Genomic DNA, 20,939 nt, shown 5'->3' on the forward strand with positions numbered 1-20,939 from the left:
CAAACATCCTGACCCTGTCCTGGCTTGGCCACCACTGCGTGAATGGAGTTGTAATTCAGATTTTCCCCCTTGACTTCCCAAAGAAAATCAGAATTTCATCTCCATGGGTGCAATGAAGAAAATCCAGGACTGATCCCTCAGTCAAACCTGCGGCAGCTTCTTCTAGTTCTGGGCAGACTGCTAAAGAAACACCCCCCCCCCCTAATATCTCAGGTAGTAAATCAGTGCATGTACATGTTAATACAGTTCTACCTCCTCTAGTGGGTGGGGGATTTTACAAATCTGCAGTCCAGACGCTTTTCTGACAAAGCTGAAACTAACAAGTTCTGAAATGGCCTACCTGTGGTGGTGAAGGCCAGTATTTTTTTTAAAACAGATTTTGGGCGTGTTTGGGACAGATAGGAGGGCAGTGGTAGGAGAAGGTCTGAGAGGTCAGGTAAAAGACATGGTGAGGGGAAGGGGAGCAATTTATATGCTCCATCTACCCAGAGTGGAGGCATCTCATCTGGGCTGACTGGCTGGATCTTCTAAATTTCCTTCTCCAACATTTATAAAATCGGGCGTCCATGTTATGCACGCCGGGTAGCGCGCGCACATGGACGCGCGAGCGCTTCTTTGAGAATCTACCCCTTACTGTACGTTACTACGGAGACCCGAAGAAGGCCCTGCTTAAAATGCACAGAAAGAAGTGCAAAGTCCGTTCACCTTGCCTCTTCCTCGCCACCACTGCAGGAGTCCCTGAGCCGCCGTTCCTGTCCACGCTGAGCACCACCCCACCAACCTCAGACCTGAGCTTTCGAAGCCACCGTGAGCACGCTTGACCTCTCGCGCCGCCCTGCCGTGCCGAGGGGGGAAACAACTTACCCTGAGAAGACTGCGTCTGGACGAAGGTTTTGACCAGCGTGTCAGTGGCCTGTGTGTAGAGCGAGAGCGCGTAGCGCAGAGACTGCAGATCTGGGCTCTTTTCCAGAAAGGTCTTTTTCAAGCCTACACCTCCTGCGTGGAAATATTGCTGGGGAAAATTAAAAAAAAAAAAAGGGGAGGGGGGAGGCGGAAGTTATGAGCGCAGCAGGAAGAAAAGAAGAACAAAATCGAGCAGCTGGTGCTGCAAAGACCGCAGGCTCGTTGCCAGCACAGCCTACAAGGCAGCCCCTGATGGCACGCCGCTCCTCCCCCCACCCCCGCGCCAGGATGAAGCCCCCCCGAGGTAGCACCGCACCATGGGTTCCAAGGGGGGGCCCAGGCTTCAGAGTCGCCAGCCAGCCTGAAACGCTAGCCTAGGGCAAAAGACGACTTTGTGGTGACTGCGGTGGCAGACTGAGGCCCAAGTTGTTGTCCCTCGGTTACCTTAATCGTGTCCAAGGCAAGCTCCACCACTGCGCACTGCTTGGGGGTCAGGCTTTTGGCTTCCTCTCGCACCATGTGGTCCTGAAACAGAATTTCCCAGTTAGCTCTCATTTACACATCTCCCCCTTAGACCTCGCTCTCTCTCCCCCAGCAACAGAACATAAGAAGTTGCCGTACTGGGTCAGACCGAGGGTCCATCAAGCCCGGCTTTCAAATCCAACCAATGAATTGCATCTTCCCCCAAAGTTCACAGCAGTTTGTCCTCACTAATCTTTTGCTTAGATTTGTTCTCCTTCCTAACCACTAGAGGTCTGCGGATGTCTAGGAAAACAGCGTCCGGGCACTGCCAGCACTCCCCACATATGATCCCGCAATTCTACCATTCCCTCAGCATGCCTTAGCTGCCAAGAGGGGAATATACCATAATGCAAGGGGGGGGAGCTAACATATGTTCATGTCTGCATAATGATTTGCTCCTCTACTTTTCACGTTTTGTTGTAACCCGCTTAGAATGTACACTTATACAAGTTTGAGGGTGTATATAGAGAATTCCTTCAGCCGTCTCGCCCGGTCCTCCTCAAAATCCAAACCCACGTGGAATCCTACGTGAAGGGAGGAGCCCCTCTCCAGAGTTTAAGAACTCAGGACCTGGAAGGTTTAAACAGGCCCCAGGGAGCCGGCAGGAACTGTGAGTTACCTGAAGTTAAGGTGAGCTGCAGTGTTTGTTTTTGGTTTGTTCACGGTAAACAAATTGCACAAAAGGGAAATGGCCAAGAGTCTGCCTCCTTATTCTTCCTTGCTGTTTCCAAGCTGCTATTATTCAAGTTATCACATATGGTGACAGAAGTGGGATGTCTTGCCTAAGTGGGAAGCTCAGGCAAGGGCCCACAACTGCATAAGAACATAAAGCTTGCCTTACTGGATCAGAACAAGGTCACAAGTACCTGGCAGGATCCCAAGGGGTAGATAGCTTCCAAGCTGCTTATCCCAAGAATAAGCAGTGGATTTCTGCAACTCTACTTTAATAATGGTTAATGACCTTTTCCTCCATTAACCTGTCTAAACCTTTTTTAAACGCAGCTTCACTGATTGCTTTCACCACATCCTCTGACAATGAATTCCAGAGCTGCATTATGCATCGAGTAAAAAAATATTTTCTCTTATTTTAAATGTATTACCCAGTAACTTCATTGTGTATCCCCTGGTCTTTGTACTTTTCGAAAGAGTAAACAACTGATTAATGTTTACTTGTTCCATTCCACTCATTATTTTATAGACCTCAATCATATCTCCCCTCAGCCATCTCTTCTCTAAGCTGAAGAGTCCTAACCTGTTTAGTCTTTCTTCATTGGGGAATTGTTCCATCCCCTTTATCATCTTGGTTGCTCTTCTCTGTACCTTTTCTAATTCTGCTATATCTTTCTTGAGATGTGGTGACCAGAACTGCACACAATACTCAACCTACTCAACCAGTAGTGTAGACTCGGTTGGACTTTACACCTCAAGCGAAAACCTTAGCCGGGCCACCATATTTCAGCTGTGTAGAAAGGAGCCATTTTGCTAGAGACTGTGTCTGCAGGGAAGATGGACCCATTACGTTACATGCCATGGCCCCACACTTTTGTAATTTCATGGATGTTCCCAGTCAGGAAGTCTCTACTTTTGTGATTGTGCTTGAGATAGATGGCGTTGCAACCCAAGCATTGGTGAACCCTGGGAATGTGAAAACCCTTGTTTAAAGAGAGTTACTGAAGTGAATCCAGATTGACTATGACAGAGTAGTGACCCTGGCATTCATCCACAGGGATCAACGGCAGTATCCAACAAACCAGGTACAGCAAGACCCCGGTCAGCCGAGACCAAATTAAGGTGGGAGTTCTTCCTTGGATACCCCACCCTGTGGTGATTGGACGGGACTATCCAAGCTTCAAGAGCCTGTGGAACCAGCTCACAACGGGCTTATCCAATCAAAACAATGAAGAATTGGAGTTTTCCTAAGTCCCAGAGCCAACGCTGACAGGACAAATACAGTTATACTAATTTAGAGGCAGCCAAGGAAACAGAGTCAGAGTCCGGGGAAGAGCAGCAACCCACCCAGAATGTTTTACCTGGCCCCTTTGAGTGGGGAAAAAGAAGGTGAGCTGGGGAGCTTCAGGTGGGCCCAAGGGGAGGAGGAGTGCTTTAAGTGGGCCCAGGAGCATAGACAGAGGGTAGATGGAAAGCTTGTCCCTGAGCCCAGGTTACAGACCCTATTACTCCTTGTTTTGTGATAAAAGGGCATCTACTTTTTTGGGCCAGAAAGGGAAGTGTGAAGAGGAATTGATAGAAGAACTCCTAGTTCCCAAACTGTATCGTCAGAAGGTCATGCAACTAGCAAATGGCCACCTTGTAGGGGAGCACCTGGGGGAGGAAAAGAGTCAATAGAAAATATTGTCACAGCTCTATTGGTTGAGACTACATAAACAGGCCCAGTTGTATTGCCGGTCCTGCTCTACCTGCCAACTCACAAAGCCTGCTGGTGTACGAGCAGCACCTCCCATACCAATGTACATAATTTAGACCCCTTTTGAAAGGGTGGGCATGGACCTTTAGGGTAACTAGAGAGATCTACTCGAGGAAATAGTACTTCTTCGTTATTCTGGACTATGCCACAAGATATCCAGAGGCAGTACCGCTACAGAATATGAAGACCCAGACGTGGTGACCGTCCTAATGGAGGTTTATTCATGACTTGGGCTGCCCAAGGAGATCCTAACAGATCAGGGAATCCTGCTCATGTCCAAGCTAATGAAACAACTTTGCAACTTGCTCAAGGTAAAAACTCTGCGTACCTCAGTGTATCGCCCACAGACGGATGGCCTTGTCGAAAGCTTCAATCAGACGCTCAAACAAATGTTGAGGAAGTTTGTGGATGAAGACAGCAAGAGTTGGGACACATTGCTACCCTATGTGCTGTTCAAATCCATGAAGTACCACAGAGCTCAATGGGGTTTTCCCCTTTTGAGTTACTGTATGGGAGGAGACTGAGAGGAGTCTTGGACATAGCTCATGAGACTTAGGAAGACAAAGGGAACCCTGGGAAAAACCTTGTTGCCTACAATCTCTGAGTGCAAGATCACCTAAAAAAGGCTGGGGAGGTGGCCTGCCTATGCTTAGAAAAGGCTCAAGGTATTCAAGCCCGAGCTTACAATCGCCCCACAGTCCAAAGAGTATTCCAGCCAGAGGACCACGTCCTTGTCGTCCTCCCATCATTAGAAAGTAAGTTGTTAGCCTGTTGGCAAAGATCCTATGAAGTTTTGGAGAAAACAGGACCCATGGATTACAAAACAGCCCAGTCAGATAAACGAAAGAAAACTCAAATTTACATGTCAACCTCCTGAAGAAGTGGGTTGTACAGGAGTGCAGAGTGTTATAAGAAGAAGAGTTTGGCCCAGAGGTCAGACAGGAACTGGACTGAGCCCAAGTTCCTTTCGGAGAGCAGCTGTTCACTGCACAGGCAGCCGAATTAAAGCAGCTGGTAGAGCAAAACAAAGATTTTCTTGAACCTGTCCTGGTGAACCCACCTGGTACAACATGACATTACGCCTCCTGAAGTTGTGATATGGCAACGACTCTGTCAGATCCCCGAGGCCAGGCACCATGTCACTGAGACCAAAGTAAAGGAAATGCTCCAGCTTGGGGTTATGGAGTAGTCTAACAGTGATTGGTCCTCACCCATATTGGTACTGAAGCCAGATGGGAGCATAAGGCTCTGCATTGACTTTAAAAGGGTCAACAAGGTCTCAAAGCTCAAAGCATACCCGATGCCTCAAGTGGATGAACTGATTGAGCATCTGGGATCAGCCAAGTTTATCTCCACCCTGGACCTTACGAAAGGGTATTGGCAGGTGCCTTTCACACCAACAGTGAAGGAGATGATGTCGTTCTTGATGCCAGATGGACTTTTCCAGTTCACAGTCCTCCCTTTGGACTCCATGGCTGTCCTACAATGTTTCAACACTTGTTCAACCATCTGCTTCACCCACATCACAATTTGTTGCTGCCTATTTGGATGACATTGTGGTGAACAGCCCAGATTGGAAGACATATCTAAGCCATGCTAACCAGTCTGAGGAAAGCAGGACTAATGGCCAACCCTAAGAAATGCTTGCCGGGAGGGCAAGAAGTCCAGTATCTTGGCTACGCCCTGGGGAAGGGCAAGATCCATCCGCAAACCAAGAAAGATTAAGGTGATCACCCAGGTACCAGTCCAGCAAACAAAAGCAAAAGTGGCCTTCAGGGCCCTTCAGGGCTCTGAAAGAGGCATTATGCTCTGAACTGGTCTTGATAAGTCCAAACTTCACCGAACCTTTCATGGTGCAGACTGATGCCTCAGAAGTATGCTTGGGAGTTGTCCTAGTTTAAGAGAAGGCTGGTCAAGAACATCCTGTGCCTTACATTAGCAGAAAGTTGATGCCAAGAGAAAGGCATTACTAACAATTGAGAAAGAGGCCTTGGCAGTCAAATGGGCCTTAGAGACCTTGCGCTATTACTTGCTGGGACGGCAGTTCATGCTCATAACGGACCACTCCTATGGATAAACAGAAATAAGTAGTCCAATGCGAGGGTGATGAGGTGGTTCCCAGCCCTACAGCCTTTCAACTATCGAATACGACATAGAGCAGGAAAGGAAAACGCCAATGCAAATTTCCTGTCCAGAGGAGTCCCTTGTACAGGCAGGCACTCATTTCAAGGCTGAGCTGAGGGGGAGGGTATGTGAGGGAGTATCTAGAAGACTCTCTCAGACTACCTTAAAGGACCGAACACAGCTGTCTTGCCCGGTCCTCCTTAAAACGCAAACCCACAGGGAATAGTGCATGAAGGGAGGAGCCCCTCACCAGAGTTTAAGAATTCAGGACCTGGAAGGTTTAAACATTCCCCGGGGAGCAGGCAGGACCCACCATATGCTAAGACCTGCTATGTTTAAGGACTGTGAGTTACCTGAAGTTTTAAGAGCTGCTGCGTTTAAAGATTGAGGGTTACCTGAAGTTAAAGTGAGCTGCACTGTTTGTTTTTGGTTTTATTCACTGTAAATAAATGGACTAAAAAGGGAAACGGCCAGAGTCTGCCTCCTTATTCGTCCTGGCTGTTTCCAATCTGCTATCACCCAAGTTACCACAACAGGTTAGACATTTTTTAAAATAAATTATAAATAAATTATATTCCCACAGCAGAGGTCAAGCTCTATTATTCATTCAAAAAATGATATTATAACATAGCAAATGATGGCCGATAAAGACCAAAATGGCTCATCCAGTCAGTGCGGGAAGGTATTTATTTTATTATTATATATTTTTGTAATTTTGAGCTTTTATAATTTGATAATCTTTATGTTCTTTTAAATTTAAATCTTTATTTACATTTGTTTTTTATTTAGTTATGTAAACCGTTTTGATTAAACACTGTTTGTAAAGACGATATACAAAAACTTTTAAATAAATAAATAAATAAATTTAGGGGTTGTAGCTGCCTCTCCATATAGGTTACCCCCCTTGCCCTCTCGGGAGCACAATACAGTCATTCCTCTGTGCTTTTGGGCCAAACCGCTGCTCCATGCGGGTGACCCAATGCTTCATTTCCATCTCCTTATCATGAAAGGCTTCTTCTGTATTTCTCCCACAGAAGAAGCAATTCAATTAGAAGCAGCCCCTAGAAAGGCTATCAAACTGGTGCAGGGGGCAGCACTGCGAGCCCTGTGAAATGAGACTTCAGGACCTCAGAATGGACAGGCCTGCGGAGGGTGGCAGAGATGTGATTAAAAAAAATATCCGAAGGCCTCAAAGTAAGTGCCCAGGAGGCTGGCATGTTTCAGTGGAAAGGAAATTCTGGAAAGGGTGCAGAATCAGGAGAAACATAAGAAAATATTTCTTCACGAAGGGGTGGTGAATGCAAACAACAACCTCCCATGGGATGTGGAAAAATGCACAAAAAAAAAAAAATCATCATCTGAACTCAGGAAAGTATGGAATGAGCACAGAAGATCCTTGGTTGGCATGCGAGCAGGGGTAAAGTTGAATGTCAAAAATAAAATGTGTGGCCTTGCTATAGTTGGGGAAAATGGGAGACTAGATGAGCCTGGTAGCCTTTATCTGCCATCATGTTCTGTGTTCCCATGTCTCTCTCTATGCAAAACCTGAAGGGCTTCAGTGTGGCCTTAGAAAGCTCTTTCACCATCTCTTGTCTTACTTACTTTGAGTTTTGCAATCTGCCCTAGGTCCCTGGCTGCATTGAAGATCATCTGAGTGCCCTGTAGAAGAAAACAGAAGGACAGAACAGCCACAGGTATTAGAAACATTTCACAAGATGCTGCTGTATTCTTTGCACCCGGGAAGGTTTTTTTCCTTAAATTTGGTGGACTGCCGTTTGCCTTTTTGTGAATGTAGGGAAGAGATATTTGATACATGGGGGGGACTGAGTGCTTTGGAAGGGGGAGATACAAGCTGGGAGACTGAATACCCTGTGATGGAGGGAGCAGAGCCCACAAAATCTCCAGTTCCACATGGGAAGTTCAAAGGACGTTTCCCCCTGCTTGCCGGCCCTCTCAGCCCTGACATTTTATCACTTGAGCCAAAATCATGTGGTTGCCGTGTTAGCCCACTTGGATGTGTAGAAATTAAGGTCAACAAGCAAGCTATGGGGGAGACCCTTTTCCTGAACCCGGTTAATACATTTGTAAAGGCGGTCACAAATGAATTAAGCTTGTTCAGTAAGAAGGATGGACCTTTATTTCTGCGTCAGGTGAAATCAAACCAAGACTTGAAGATGGACTTGAATTTGGGCAAGCAGACACAGTGGGTATTAAATATTTGCCAGCGGGTGCGGGGTGCTCCCAAGTCCAGATCCTCTCCAGGGGCCTACACTTCTGATTCTTATGAAAAGACGTCACAGACAGTTTTGGTGGACCGGGAGCAACGTGCATGGTTCGGCCGTGCACCGTTTGTGTGCCTCTGCAGCCATGAGCGAAGGCACAATACTAGGAAATCATCACAGAGCTGAGAGAACTTTCAGGAAATATCTAGTCTTACTTTCAGAACGGGAACACCCAAGTTTAATCTATCTCAGTGCAACAGGTCTGGATTTTAAAAGAATGGGGGTGGGGGGTGTCAATTTTATTGAGAGGGGCTTCCTTTTAAGAGCAGTGCCATCACTTTAGTGATGGCACAGGTAGCCAAGAAGGGAGGCCATTTACCTGGAAGCATGAAAGCAGAACAAAAAAAATTCATACTGGAGTCTGCGGGGCACCCACCTGAATGCCTGCTGCTGTTGAAACGTACAATAACATTCCCACAGAGGTTCTTCTCCCATCCCAACAGCCCAACACAGCATTCCTGAGCACCAGCATTGTGAGCCGTGCTCTGGTTATTTGCTCAGAGGAGCCACGAGATCGGAGGCTTTGCTCGTGATGATGCGTTTGCTGAGCATCAGTGTTTGAGATCAGACAGCGGTGCCCTCTCTTTCCCACCCCCCAGCCCAGCAAGGTCAACACAACAAATGCCAGAAATGGCTAAAAACAAGAGACAGCAGAGCTCAGAGTGGGGGGGTGGGGGTGGGGAGGAAGGAACAAAAAAAACAGGACAAGACAGAGGCAACACAGACAAGAGCTGAGCTCAGAAGAGAGAGTCAAGTGGAAAAGCATGCTGCCATTCGCACCCTTCCAGGCTCCTTGCCATCTCAACCCTATTTCTGGAAACTTAACTGGATCATACATGTCCCTATAGCACAGCAAAAAAAAAAATCTGCATCTCAGAGGGCAATGGGAATAAAAAGAAAAGATATCAAAGTGCGCTGATATCTAAAGGGAAGCGCAAAGTAGGAATTGAACCGCACAAAAAAGAAACCAGACACCAGATCAGCAAAACTGACAGGCCCATTCAATGCAAAGTGCGGGAGAGCCGGCGCTCCGTGTTGGGCGCCCACTCTCCCGACACGCGCCCGGGCACCTCTCCTGGGTGCACGATACTCTATTTAAATTAGGGCCCGCGCTACTAAGGAGGCGCTTAGAGACTGACAGCCACGGGTTCGGAAAACGGACGCCAGCAAAATTGAGCATCCGTTTTCCAACCCCGTGGACTGGCGGGCAGATTTATTTATTTATATATTTTAAGTTTTTGGGGATTTTCTTTTATTTTGGGGGGCCTCCGACTTGATATCGCCATGATATTAAGTCGGAGGGTGTACAGACATGCAGTTTTTTCTCTGCTTTTGCTTTTCTGTGCACTTTCCCGGTGCTGTCTATGATTAAACCCTGCCTTTGGGCAGGCGTTAATTTCTGAGAGTAAAACGTGCGGCTTGGCCGCATACATTTTACTTTCAGTATCCCACGGGTATAACTAACAGGCTCATCAACAGGCATTTGCATGTGATGAGCGCTATTAGTTTTTGCAAGTTTGGCCGCGCACTTTCAGGGCGCTATTACCCCCTTACCGTATGAGGGGGTGACAGACACGCGGCGAAAACGCGCGGCCACACGGGCGCCAAACGGTGCACTCGGCCTGAAAGTGAATCTTGTGCCAGTGTTGTCCCCTTCAGGCAGTCAGGGCTGCTTCGGAAGACCATCCGTCCCCTCCAGGCCTGGCGCTGCTACGCAGTCTCACAAAACTCACTCCGAACCACAAATCCTCTGAAAGACCCGTATAGCCTTCCTCCCTGATGTCGAGAATGAAACTCTGATACAGGGCCCATTTGCCTCCTAAATACCCTAAACGCAGGTACTCAGCACAGGTTATGCACCACAGCCCGCACGGCCGCAGTCCCGCACGAGGGCCGAGATGCGCCTGAAGCAGCCGGAAAAGAAACCCTCCCTGCACCGTGATGAAGGGGGGGGTTCATTCAGGGGCCAATTCTGAAGCATCACCGGCTGCTTTGCAGGTCCACGGGAACTTCTGTCCTCCTCGCCCTTCACCCCCCACCTCCAGGCCTGCAAGGGCCTTTTCACAGGGAAACTGCAGGGCCTGGCCCACCCTTGGGGCTTGCATTTGTGGCCGAGGGTGGGCCAGGCCCTTCAGTTTCCCTTTGAAAATGCCACACGGGGTCAGACCTCTCCCGGTGGCCGGTGGGGGTCGCTTGGGAGAAAAACACCTAATGGGGAGATCTATTCCCTATTGGGGTTCCCCCAACCCCCCAGCTCCCAGCAGTAAGAGGTGGTGATCCCTAATCTTCCTGGTTACTATTTCTCAATGGACCTGTCCTCCAGAAACCTGCCCAAATCCTTTTTTTTTTTTTTTTAAACCCTGGCCTTGACCGCAACCTTCACATTACGACTTGTATTATCAGCTGTGGGCAAAGTTATCTGCCTGGAACTAATGATGATAGGCGAGGATGACAGAACTCAATAAATCTGACTTGCGACATAGCCAGAGGGTAGCGACACCGTTGTGTAATGCTATTTTAAGCATTAGGCATTTTCTGAAGAAAAAAAAAAAATGAATCAAATATCTGATGTTATAATTAAAAAAAAGAAAACTGCACGACTGCGTTTATTTTTCTTCTCTGGAAAGAAGATTCTCCTTCTGCAGCCGCCAAATCCTTTTCCTGACAGACTTTATGGAAGTTTAAGAAGCCTTTCTGGCTCCCAGCATTAAAAAAAAATAAAAAATAAGCGATTACGTTCAGAGCAAGATCTATCAAGAATGAGTAACAATGAGCCGGAAGGCACAGGGAGAGCTGCACAATGAAATAAACGTCCTCGGAATCTGTCAGAGGTGTCCCGGGGGGTTCTCAGAACACCACTGCAAAAGGCTTTATCGTGGCTTTTAAATGAAAAGTAACCAAACCAAAAAAAAAAGCAACCTTTTCATTTAGGAAGCACAAAAGACGCGCTCACCCAGGCTTCCTATCACCACAAATCCCAGTGCCCTAAGGCACCGCTGGCAGGATAACTGTGAGTTCATTTGCAGTCGGTCCCAATGCAGTATTCCAACCCCTGATGCCCATAGCATCACCAGCTTTTAGGGGGCAGGCACTGAATTTTTTTTTTTCATTTTGTTTTTGGTCCTTTTTTCATTTAAAAAGAAAAAAACAAAACGAAATGATAAAATATTGGGTCCGTGCCTCCCTCCACCCCCTTGCCACCAAAGTTTGAGAAACAAGCACCGCACCCAGGCTTGCCCCCCCCCCGTCTCCACCCCCTCTGGGATGGCTCCTGTCCCTTTTCTCCCAAGGATGGGATAAGAATTACAGGGGAGGAGAGGACTGGAGTAAACCCAGAGGGTCCTTTTTTTTTTTTTTTTTTTTTTTAACAAATATTGATGGTGCTTTTTTTCTTCAGGGGTGGGAGCGGTGGCGGGGCTGGCTATTGCTGCAACTTGAAAATGAAACAAAAAACAAACAAACTTTAGTTTGGTTTTCTTTCGTTTCATTTTCAAAGCAAGATGAAATGACAGAGGAAATCTGAACGAAATATCCCATTTCGTTTCAAATAAAAGCCCATCCCTGTGAGCTTCTAATCTTTCTACATTGACCTATAGCGCTGTCTCCAGCTTCCTGTGATCCCGCTGCCCCCTCCCTTCCCCAAGCAGTCACCTCCCACTCCCGCCCCCATCCAACAATGTGCATGCAGGCAGGGAAGCAGCACAAGAGACAGTAAAGAGGAAAAAAAGATTTTGTTGGGGGGGATGACAAAGATCAACAGAACAGGTCAAAGCACAGCTTATTGGTCTTTCCCCCCACCCTCTACAGAAAGAAAGAAGCACAGGACGGTCAACAAACTGTAGAGAGCACATCCCTCCCACCCTGACAAGAAAAAACAACCTCAAAAGAAAACAACAACAGAAGGACTTGAGGCACAGGAAACAAAACAACATTAGAATAAATAAAGTATCATAATCCTTACATCTGTGTGGCAGGGAAGCTTCACTCTGCTCTGGAGGAAAGAACATGGGTTTATACATTTAACAGCTTTGAAAAAAAACAGTGGGAACCCCCCCCCCGCCCGCTCCCTCCCTCCCTCCAGCCCATTCCCGCTACGTCTGCATGCAATGCTTTTTCCCCATCACGCCCGCCGGGTGACTTCGTGCCTCGTCTACATCTCCTTCCCAACACGAGTCAGCCATATTGGGCCTGGAGAGGCTGCCGATTCTTTGCAAACCGGGAATAGTTTTACCAGGCCAGGGATGTTTATGACCCCCCCCCCCCCCCCCCCAAACATGATCACGTCCTATCACGGGATAATTCTTTGGCTCATCCCGCCAAAGATAAACGACGCCTTCCCCTCCCCTCCAAAAAAAAAAATCCAACACAGGTCAGACAATACGAGTGGCAAGCCTTCCAAATTCCTTCCTCCCTCCCGTCCCCACCATTGTCTTCTCAGAGTCACAGCCGGGCCCTGATATCTGTCAATGGCCAGTTGGAAACTGTGCGGAAACCTGCTTGGCAACGGCAACTCGTATACAAGTGGAGGACAGGATGTGATCATAAGACCAAAAAAAGAACTGAGATACGAAATGCAGAAAAGTAATGGGGAGCGATGATGGCAGAGGAGGAGGAGGAAGGCTAGAGAGGGGTACTGGGTAGTGTGGAAGGGGAAAAGGCTAATGGAGTGTGGTGGTGGGACAATGACAAACACTGCTTGTTCCACCGCCTACTTTTCGACCTGCCAGTTACCACTGTAACTTGGGCATCAGTGGTTACTCAATTTTAACTTAAAAAATATTTCATTAAAAAAAAAAAAATCCAACAAAATAACACACACGAAGTAATCAAAAGACACTTGCAGAAGAGCTTTTAACCTATACTGAAGATGTAAGAACATCAACTCCTTGTCCTGCCCATCCCCCTTCCTTTGGCCGATAGGAGTTCAGCAGCTTCTGGAGGGTGCGATGAAAAGGCAGTTCTTTACAGAAGAACTGAAGATTTTAAAAGCACCACACCTCCCTTCTGTAGTTGGAACCATTATATTAATTAGTCATGATTTGCAAGTGGAGATTAAGGCATTCAGTTCTTTCTTTGGGGCTTCCAGCTTAATCAGAACTAGGGCTGTGATCCAGCACCTTGGACCTCCGTTTGTAGTTACCCAGGCAGTATTGCTCCTACTTTATCTCCCAGCCCAGTCACCACAGCACAAGGGGTGATTCTGGAACCCTTCAAGCACGGGTCCTAAATCCGGCCACTAGGGGTCGACATTGCACGATCACTTGGGGGGGGGGGGGGGCTCTCTACCCACCACTCCCCTCCCTCTGGGCTGTGAGTGCTGCCTCTTACAGCATCCTTAGTCCCAGCCGACCCAGGGATGGAAAGATCTGAGCCAGAAACTGAACCCAGAAACTCTGCAGTATACTGTTACTGAACAACTGGGCCATTCAGCTCTACCTGGATGCGTTTTAAACACAAGCTCATTAAGGTTTAATGATCCACAGTTTTACACCATTCTACATTCTGTGTACTTAACACACCCTTGAAACGCTAACTAGAAAGAAAGTTCTCTTTTATCCTCAGAGCACCACGTTAGAGGCTGATTACCTCTTGCTGCATTGCTCATAAGCCTAAATCCCATGCTCTAGGTCTGTTCTGCATGTTACTACAGGCTGCGAAAATAAAACTGAAAGAAACAGCGGACAATGCATCACTCGTACCTAACACTCTACTCCTCTGTGTTTTACCTAACCCTCCTCCTCCGATATTAATAATCATAAAAAATGCACTCCATTCCAAAAACAGAGGGCCCATGACACTCATTATGCAAGAAGGCCCAGGCGACCTGCTCATACCACAGATTTTAACCTGAATTACTAACTTCTGACCTGGTTCCTTCTGTCAATGCCATAGATCTGGTTCCCTCGTTATTGCAAATTACTAATGTGCTTTTGTGTCCACAGGTGATGCTCAGTAGGAGACATTCCCTCCATAGCCGGGGCTTCTATAAACACATCCCAGTGACACCATAAGTACAAGTGTTTTTTTATTACTTACAATGCTTTCTGATTAGCTGTTTTCACTTTGCATCAAGCTTTAGAATGCAATCTTTTATTTTATCTTCCTTTTATCATTAACAAATTCATTCTTGGCATGCAGAGTAAAAAGACTTAAGGAGGGTGGAAATGCTCATTCCTTGAGAGGAGCATCAAACTAAATCCGCCAGCTCCAGGCTAAAAAAGCTTTACAGCAAATTTTTATTTCAAGATAAGTGAAAAAAAAAAAAAAAAAAAGTGATGGGGTTGTGAAAAGATGGAAGAATGCGGGCTTCAATTTCTGAGCCCACTGATTTAGATCTGGATACTGTCCAGGATCCAAGTCACAGACATTTATTGGATCCTTGCACCACCTGCAGTCACCGCACAGCTCCAGGCCTCCTTCCCTGTGGCCAGCAACACTACTGCGTCCCTCTTCCCCGCCACAGGATGTCCCGTCTCCACCAACCTCGGAAACGTACAAGGGTCAACTGCAAGCCCTCTACCCCTCTCCAAAAATGTCAATAAATAAAAAGACCAATCCCCCTCGCTGAGTGAAAAATCCTTAATAGCACAGATTTTTATCTTTATCCATTATCCATCAGCTATAAAACACACATATTCCATATGGGAATGGAACTCTTTAAATAGATGGAGGAGGGGTTTAACGCATAACACTTAGGGCTGGATTTTCTATCGTCGCAGGGCTTTCTGAATCGCGGGCTAACGGGGTATTATCTGACGGTATTATCGCTGCCGGCTTTCGCACCCAATAGCGCCAGCATGAAAGGAACGCTACTGGCGGCGATAACAGGACTTACTTTATCGCCACAGCGTCCACCCCCAACTCCACCCCTATCTAGCTATCGCGCGCGAAAAGTCCCTTTTCGCGTGCGATATCGATAGAAAATGACCCCCCTTAGGGAGCTCACTGGTGACGCGATAATGCTTTGATCCCGATTGGATGCTAAAAATAAACCGTGAAGCTATTGGGATAGATGTGAACTCAGTAAGAGTTTTAAATATTTCAAACGTTTCCCCGGGGTTTTTTCTTTTCTTTTCTTTTTTTTTTTTTCCACAACTGCAAAAAGCGTTTTGGGACAAATTTGTGGTTCAGTATTGAGCACCCCTGAAGCAGAATATGAAACACGACGCCATGCTGGAAAAGCCCAGACACGGGAAGTAAGTGAGGTGGGCTGTTATATATATATATATATATATATATATATATACACATATGTATACATTTTATATAAACATTTTCTGGAAAAAGAAAAATATGTGTACTTAAGGGACTGTGATTAAAACTATTAGAGGACTATTCAGCAGTTTGAGCAGTCCTGGTGTATGACTGTGCCATGCAGAGAAAGTACGTTTATAGCTGATGGATAAGAGATAAAGATAACAATGTGTTGCTGGTGAATGTTTATATAAGCACTAATAAATAAAATAAGAGGATGATGCTTTTAATTTCCCACTGAAATGAAGAGAAAGATGGAGACAGCCAGGGTGAGACGTTTGGGGAAATGGCCAAAGAGAGGAAGAGTCTTCCAAAAGGGGCAGAGGTTTTGCTGCGTTGCCGGAGCGTTGGTAACAGATGAGCAAATGACTTCTCTGTACGAGCTGCTCATTTTCATACCCCACTCCTTCCTCCTCAGCCCTACCACTCCAATGACGATCCTTTTGGCTGGGGGAGTGCTGTCCACTAAGCTGAGCTCCCTTGGGAAACCGCTACGCATGCGACCTAACCCGGTCCCGGCATCCTCTCCCATGACACTATGGCCGTCTTGCCCATAGAATGTTAGTGCAAGTTAAAAACCACTCTTAGCACTGCTATTTTAAAATAAGACCCGCGTCCCTACAAAGATTACCCAGAGTGTCTTTTGGTTGTTTGCAAGAGCTTCCCCAGGTGTGGGGGCAGCTCTTGCAAGGGGATTTTCTGATTTAAACAAGAGGAGGCCTCATCTTTTCTCCTTCATAGTGCTGGCTCAACTCTTCACTTGGGTTTCCCTAGTTGGGCACGGGTGGGGTTTTTGATCTTGTCAAACCAAAGCATCACCATCAGAAGGAGAAGGAAGTCAGACGGACTAATTACCTTCTCTAGTCCTTTGCCATGCTTTCTCCAGAGCGTCCCCTGTAGAAACACGCCAGAATGATCAACAGTTCAACACAAGACAACCGCGTGCATGACAGTGCAAATGGGGCTCCTTCTACAACGTTACTCACAAGAACCATTACTGCCCAACATTAACCCAAGCACCTTCGTTTTTCTATCCCTTGCATTTCCCTTGGACGCAACCAGGGGTTCCAAAATTCTTAGCGCTTTTAATGGCCTTCTCCACCCCTCCCCCTTGGTAGAATGGTCAATATGTGAATAGGTGCCCACGTGCCCCTGGCTGCAAGCATGTGTACAAGGGACGTAAGTATCTGTCAGCTAAAAATTCTTGACCCTAACGAATGGAAGCACGTGCACCCTACAGCAGAGGTGTAAGCACCTGCGCATAAGCGCATCTTACATTCGTTATCCACCTTTAGGAAAAGATGGAATATACAATGTTTGCAAATGAACAACACACAAATTTACATATGCGCAAGTACAAGTAAGCATATGTATATTTTTTTCCCCACAGTAGAAGTGATAAAGAATTCACTGAGAGCTTCATTCCGTACAGTATATAATTTAACTTTTTTTTTTTTAACACTGATTTAGTGGTGGAAACTGTTCTGCCCTTGGCACGCTTGTGGAACAGAGTTAAAGCACAGGCAAACCATAGGACTGGAGGAGTTGGTGCAGGTGTGAAATGGATTTCCAACAGGGGAGGACAAGAGGGTGCTGCACCCTTGCATGGTTTGTTCAAGCCACACACATTAGGCAGACAGCAGAAGACTTCAGTGGCTGGGCGAAAGCTGACAGACAGAGGCAGTGACAGGTGAGCAAACAGGACCACAGGAAGCAAAAGCCTTAGAAACAGATGCCCATTCGTACAGCAGAGAGAAGCCCTGCATCTGAGCCAGATGTTGTGGACCGCTGCGGGAAAGGGCTGAGGAGAACAGCTGTCCCACATCAGCCTGCCCTCGCTATACATAGGGCAGCAAAGCCACTGTCCAAACCAGGGGAAGAAAACAAAGGGCATCAAATCAGTTCTGCTGAGTAAAATCTATCTGAGCTGTATCCTTGTGGGTCTCTGCATGGATGAGGTCATCCAGGCCAAAGTGGAGCAAAAGTGCACAAACAAGCCATATTATTTGGGAGCGACATGGCCATTTAACAATATTTGGAAAGCTTTTCTTTAATACATTGCCTTCAAAGTTGTACATGATTTACAATTTATACAGATGTTTGTCCATCTACAATCATTGGTAGCCCCTCATGGCACGGAGCATGTCAGTTTAAAGCGGAAGCACAAGGTCACGATTCATATGGATTCACTGGAGGGCACGGAGGCTGGGGGGTAATTCAACCCCAATGCATGTGGAGCAGACAAGGAAGCACATGGCCTACTGCATACTGGGAGTCTGTACAGGAGGAGGAGGAAGAGCACGATGAGCCTCTAGCAAGCTCTCAGCTTACGATAGGGGGGCGAGTGGATTTATGAAGACTCGATCATGGACAGACAGTCAGAGTAGATGGCAAGCCATATGGTAGAGAAGACACCATGCAGCGGAGGATGACCAGCGGGGTTGTGAGGTGCTGTGCCATGGGGATGCGCCTTCTTGATGCTGCTTAGGCTGGAGGTAATGGCAGAAAATGATCTCTGGACATTGGCTTGGTAGCCAGAAAAAGAAAATTGGTTCTTACCTCTTAATTTTCATTCCTGTAGTACCACGGATCAGTCCAGACAGTGGGTTGAGCCTCCTGTCCAGCAGATAGAGACAGAGAAAACCTGAAAGGGTATTCTATATCAGGACAATGCTCACCCTGCGACCCTCAGTATAAACGTTATCAAAGCAGAGAAACATGAGCGAAATTGAACCCGAATAAGATCACGCAAGTAACCATTCAAACATGAATAATATAATGTAAAATTGAAACAGTCCAAAGAACAGCTCTTATATAGATATCTATTTGATAGATACGTCCAGGGCCTTATAGTTCTGCCATATTATAGTTCTGCAATGAAGAAGAACCTGTGAAGAAAAGGCTGCGATCGGTTTGAAAAGTAGAAGTAGTCAGGGCGGGAGTCTGGATTGATCCTTGGTACTACAGGAACGAAAATTAGCAGGTAAGAACCAATTTTCCTTTCCCTGTACGTCCCTGGATCAGTCAAGACAGTGGGATGTACCAAAGCTTCCCTAATTAGGGTGGGACCGAGACAGTCCCGCTCGAAGCACCTGTCTGTCGAAGGAACCAAAAACTGGTGCCTGTACGTCAAGACGATAATGCCGAGCAAAGGTATGCAGGGATTTCCAAGTAGCTGCTCTGCAAATTTCTTGTGGGGAGACCAGCTGGCTCTCTGCCCACGAGGTAACCTGCGAACACAAAGAATTTATTTATTTAACACTTTTCTATACCGACCTTCATGGTAATGACCATATCAGATCGGTTTACATCGAACAGGGTAGAAAAACTGAAACAAAAATAAATAAATAGATAGACATATGAACGGCGGCAGCAAAAAGTTACATTCAACAAGGTAGGTGAAACTTGGAGGCTTAATCAGCAAGAAAGAGAGGCCTAGGATGGCAGAAAACTAGTAATATAATACAATAAGGTAAGTGGGCTAGTGCTTAATGAACTTTGAGGTACAAGGTTCCATAGTTCCTGAAGGGAATTAGGTCATCTAGTGTGTATCCGGGGGATCTGAGAAGGCTTGGCGGAAAAGCCATGTCTTCAGTTTTTTCCTAAATGTTGGGAGGCATGGTTCCAGCCTGAGGTCTGAAGGGATGTTATTCCAAATAGTTGGTCCTGCTGTTGAGAACGCTCGGTCTTTGGTCGAGGTGAGGAGCGTGGCTTTAGTTGGAAGAGTTTGCAGAGTTCCTTTGTGGATTTCTCTGATCGGTCTGTTGGAGGTATGGAGTTTGAGGGGGATTTCGAGGTCGAGTTGAAGTTGATTGTGGATGGATTTGTGGATTAAGGTGAGTGATTTGTGTAGGATTCTGAAGTTGACTGGTAATCAGTGCAGGTTTCTGAGGATCGGTGAGATGTGTTCTCCACGGTTGGTGTTGGTCAAAATTCTGGCTGCAGCATTCTGAATCATCTGTAGTGGCTTGGTGGTAGAGATGGGTAGACCTAAGAGGAGAGCGCTGCAGTAGTCTATTTTGGCAAATATCAAGGATTGGAGAACTGTCCTGAAGTCGTGGAAGAATAGGAGGGGTTTGAGTCTTTTTAGAACCTGGAGTCTGTAGAAACAGTCTTTAGTTGTGATGTTGATCATTTTCTTTAGGTTTAGGCGATTGTCGAGAATTACCCCCAGATCTCTTACATGCGTATGGGTGAGAAGGGAGTTGTGGGCGGACTGTGGGAGGGAGTTATCCTGATTGGAGGAGATGAGGAGGAGTTCGGTCTTCGTAGTATTAAGGACCAGGTTTAGACTGTTGAGAAGGTTAGTGATGGATTGAAGGCAGATATTCCAGTGAGTGAGAGCTTTTGAGATGGAATCTGTTATAGGAATCAGAATCTGCACATCGTCTGCGCAGAGGTAGTGTATTAGCTTAAGATCTGTTAGCAGTTGGCAGAGGGGGAGGAGGTAGATGTTGAAGAGGGTGGGAGATAAGGAGGATCCTTGCGGTACACCAAGTGAGGAATTTGTAGAAGGTGATTCTTTATTATTAATTTTGACTTTAAAGCTTCTGTTACTGAGGAAAGACTTGAACCAGCTGTGGACTGATCCGGATATACCAATGTCTGATAGGCGATTCAGGAGGATGGAGTGGTTGACGGTGTCGAAGGCCACCGAGATGTCTAGTAGGACTAGTAGAAAGGAGTGGCCTTTGTCTAATCCCATCATAATGTGGTCTGTTAGAGAGATGAGGAGGGATTCCGTGTTGCGTGATTTGCGAAAGCCATATTGCGAAGGATATAGGATGTTGTGATCTTCTAAATAGTCTGAGAGTTAGTTGGGTGTTTACTACTTTCTCCGTTAGTTTAGCTAAGAATGGGAGATTAGAGATGGGGCGGAAGTTGGCTAATTCTCTAGGGTCTAAGTTGTGTTTCTTAAGGAGAGGTTTAAGGGAAGCAGTTTTAAGTTTGTCTGGGTAGATCCCTTGAGTTAGCAGGCAGTTTATAATGTTGGTCAGAGGTCCAGAGATCGTGTTTGGAATAAGAAGCAGAAGTTTGGAAGGGATATTGTCTGCCGAGTGGCTGGATGGTTTCTGTTTTTTAAGGAGGGATTCGATTTCCCTGGGGGAGGTTAAATCAAAGTTGTCGAGTTTGGCTCCCGTGGGGGTGTGGAGATTGTCGCATACAGTAAGTGGGGTAGTGTTGTTAGGGAGTAGTGCGAGGGTATTTGAAATCTTCTGTTGGAAGAATGATGCGAGCTCCTTAGCCTTGGATAGTGCCTGTTCGTCTGGTATTGTTGGAGGGGCTGATTTTGTGATTTGTGATACATAAGAGAAAAGAGCGTTGGCATCAAATTGGAGATTGTGTATTTTATTGGCATAGTATTCTCTTTTTGTCTTAAGAATAGAGGTCCTGTAATGATATAGGGTTCCTTTGTATGCTGAAAGTGT

At 46.5% G+C, this 20,939-nt stretch overlaps 1 protein-coding gene across 5 annotated transcripts in view; it reads right to left on the bottom strand.

Annotated features, from left to right (window-relative positions):
• UNC13A (unc-13 homolog A) overlaps positions 1 to 20,939 on the bottom strand; it is a 219,887-nt gene that overhangs the window by 18,980 nt on the left and 179,968 nt on the right. For all 5 annotated transcript variants that reach the window (XM_029614005.1, XM_029614004.1, XM_029614006.1 and 2 more), the window contains 5 exons: positions 16,366 to 16,404; positions 12,218 to 12,247; positions 7,577 to 7,633; positions 1,348 to 1,428; positions 865 to 1,012 (listed from right to left, as the gene is read on the bottom strand). In XM_029614005.1, coding sequence (XP_029469865.1) covers positions 865 to 1,012; positions 1,348 to 1,428; positions 7,577 to 7,633; positions 12,218 to 12,247; positions 16,366 to 16,404 — 355 coding nt within the window. The remainder of the gene's footprint in view (positions 1 to 864; positions 1,013 to 1,347; positions 1,429 to 7,576; positions 7,634 to 12,217; positions 12,248 to 16,365; positions 16,405 to 20,939) is intronic.

This window comes from Rhinatrema bivittatum, chromosome 8 (genome assembly GCF_901001135.1).
Source record: "Rhinatrema bivittatum chromosome 8, aRhiBiv1.1, whole genome shotgun sequence".
In the NCBI taxonomy this organism is placed as follows: Eukaryota; Metazoa; Chordata; class Amphibia; order Gymnophiona; family Rhinatrematidae; genus Rhinatrema; species Rhinatrema bivittatum.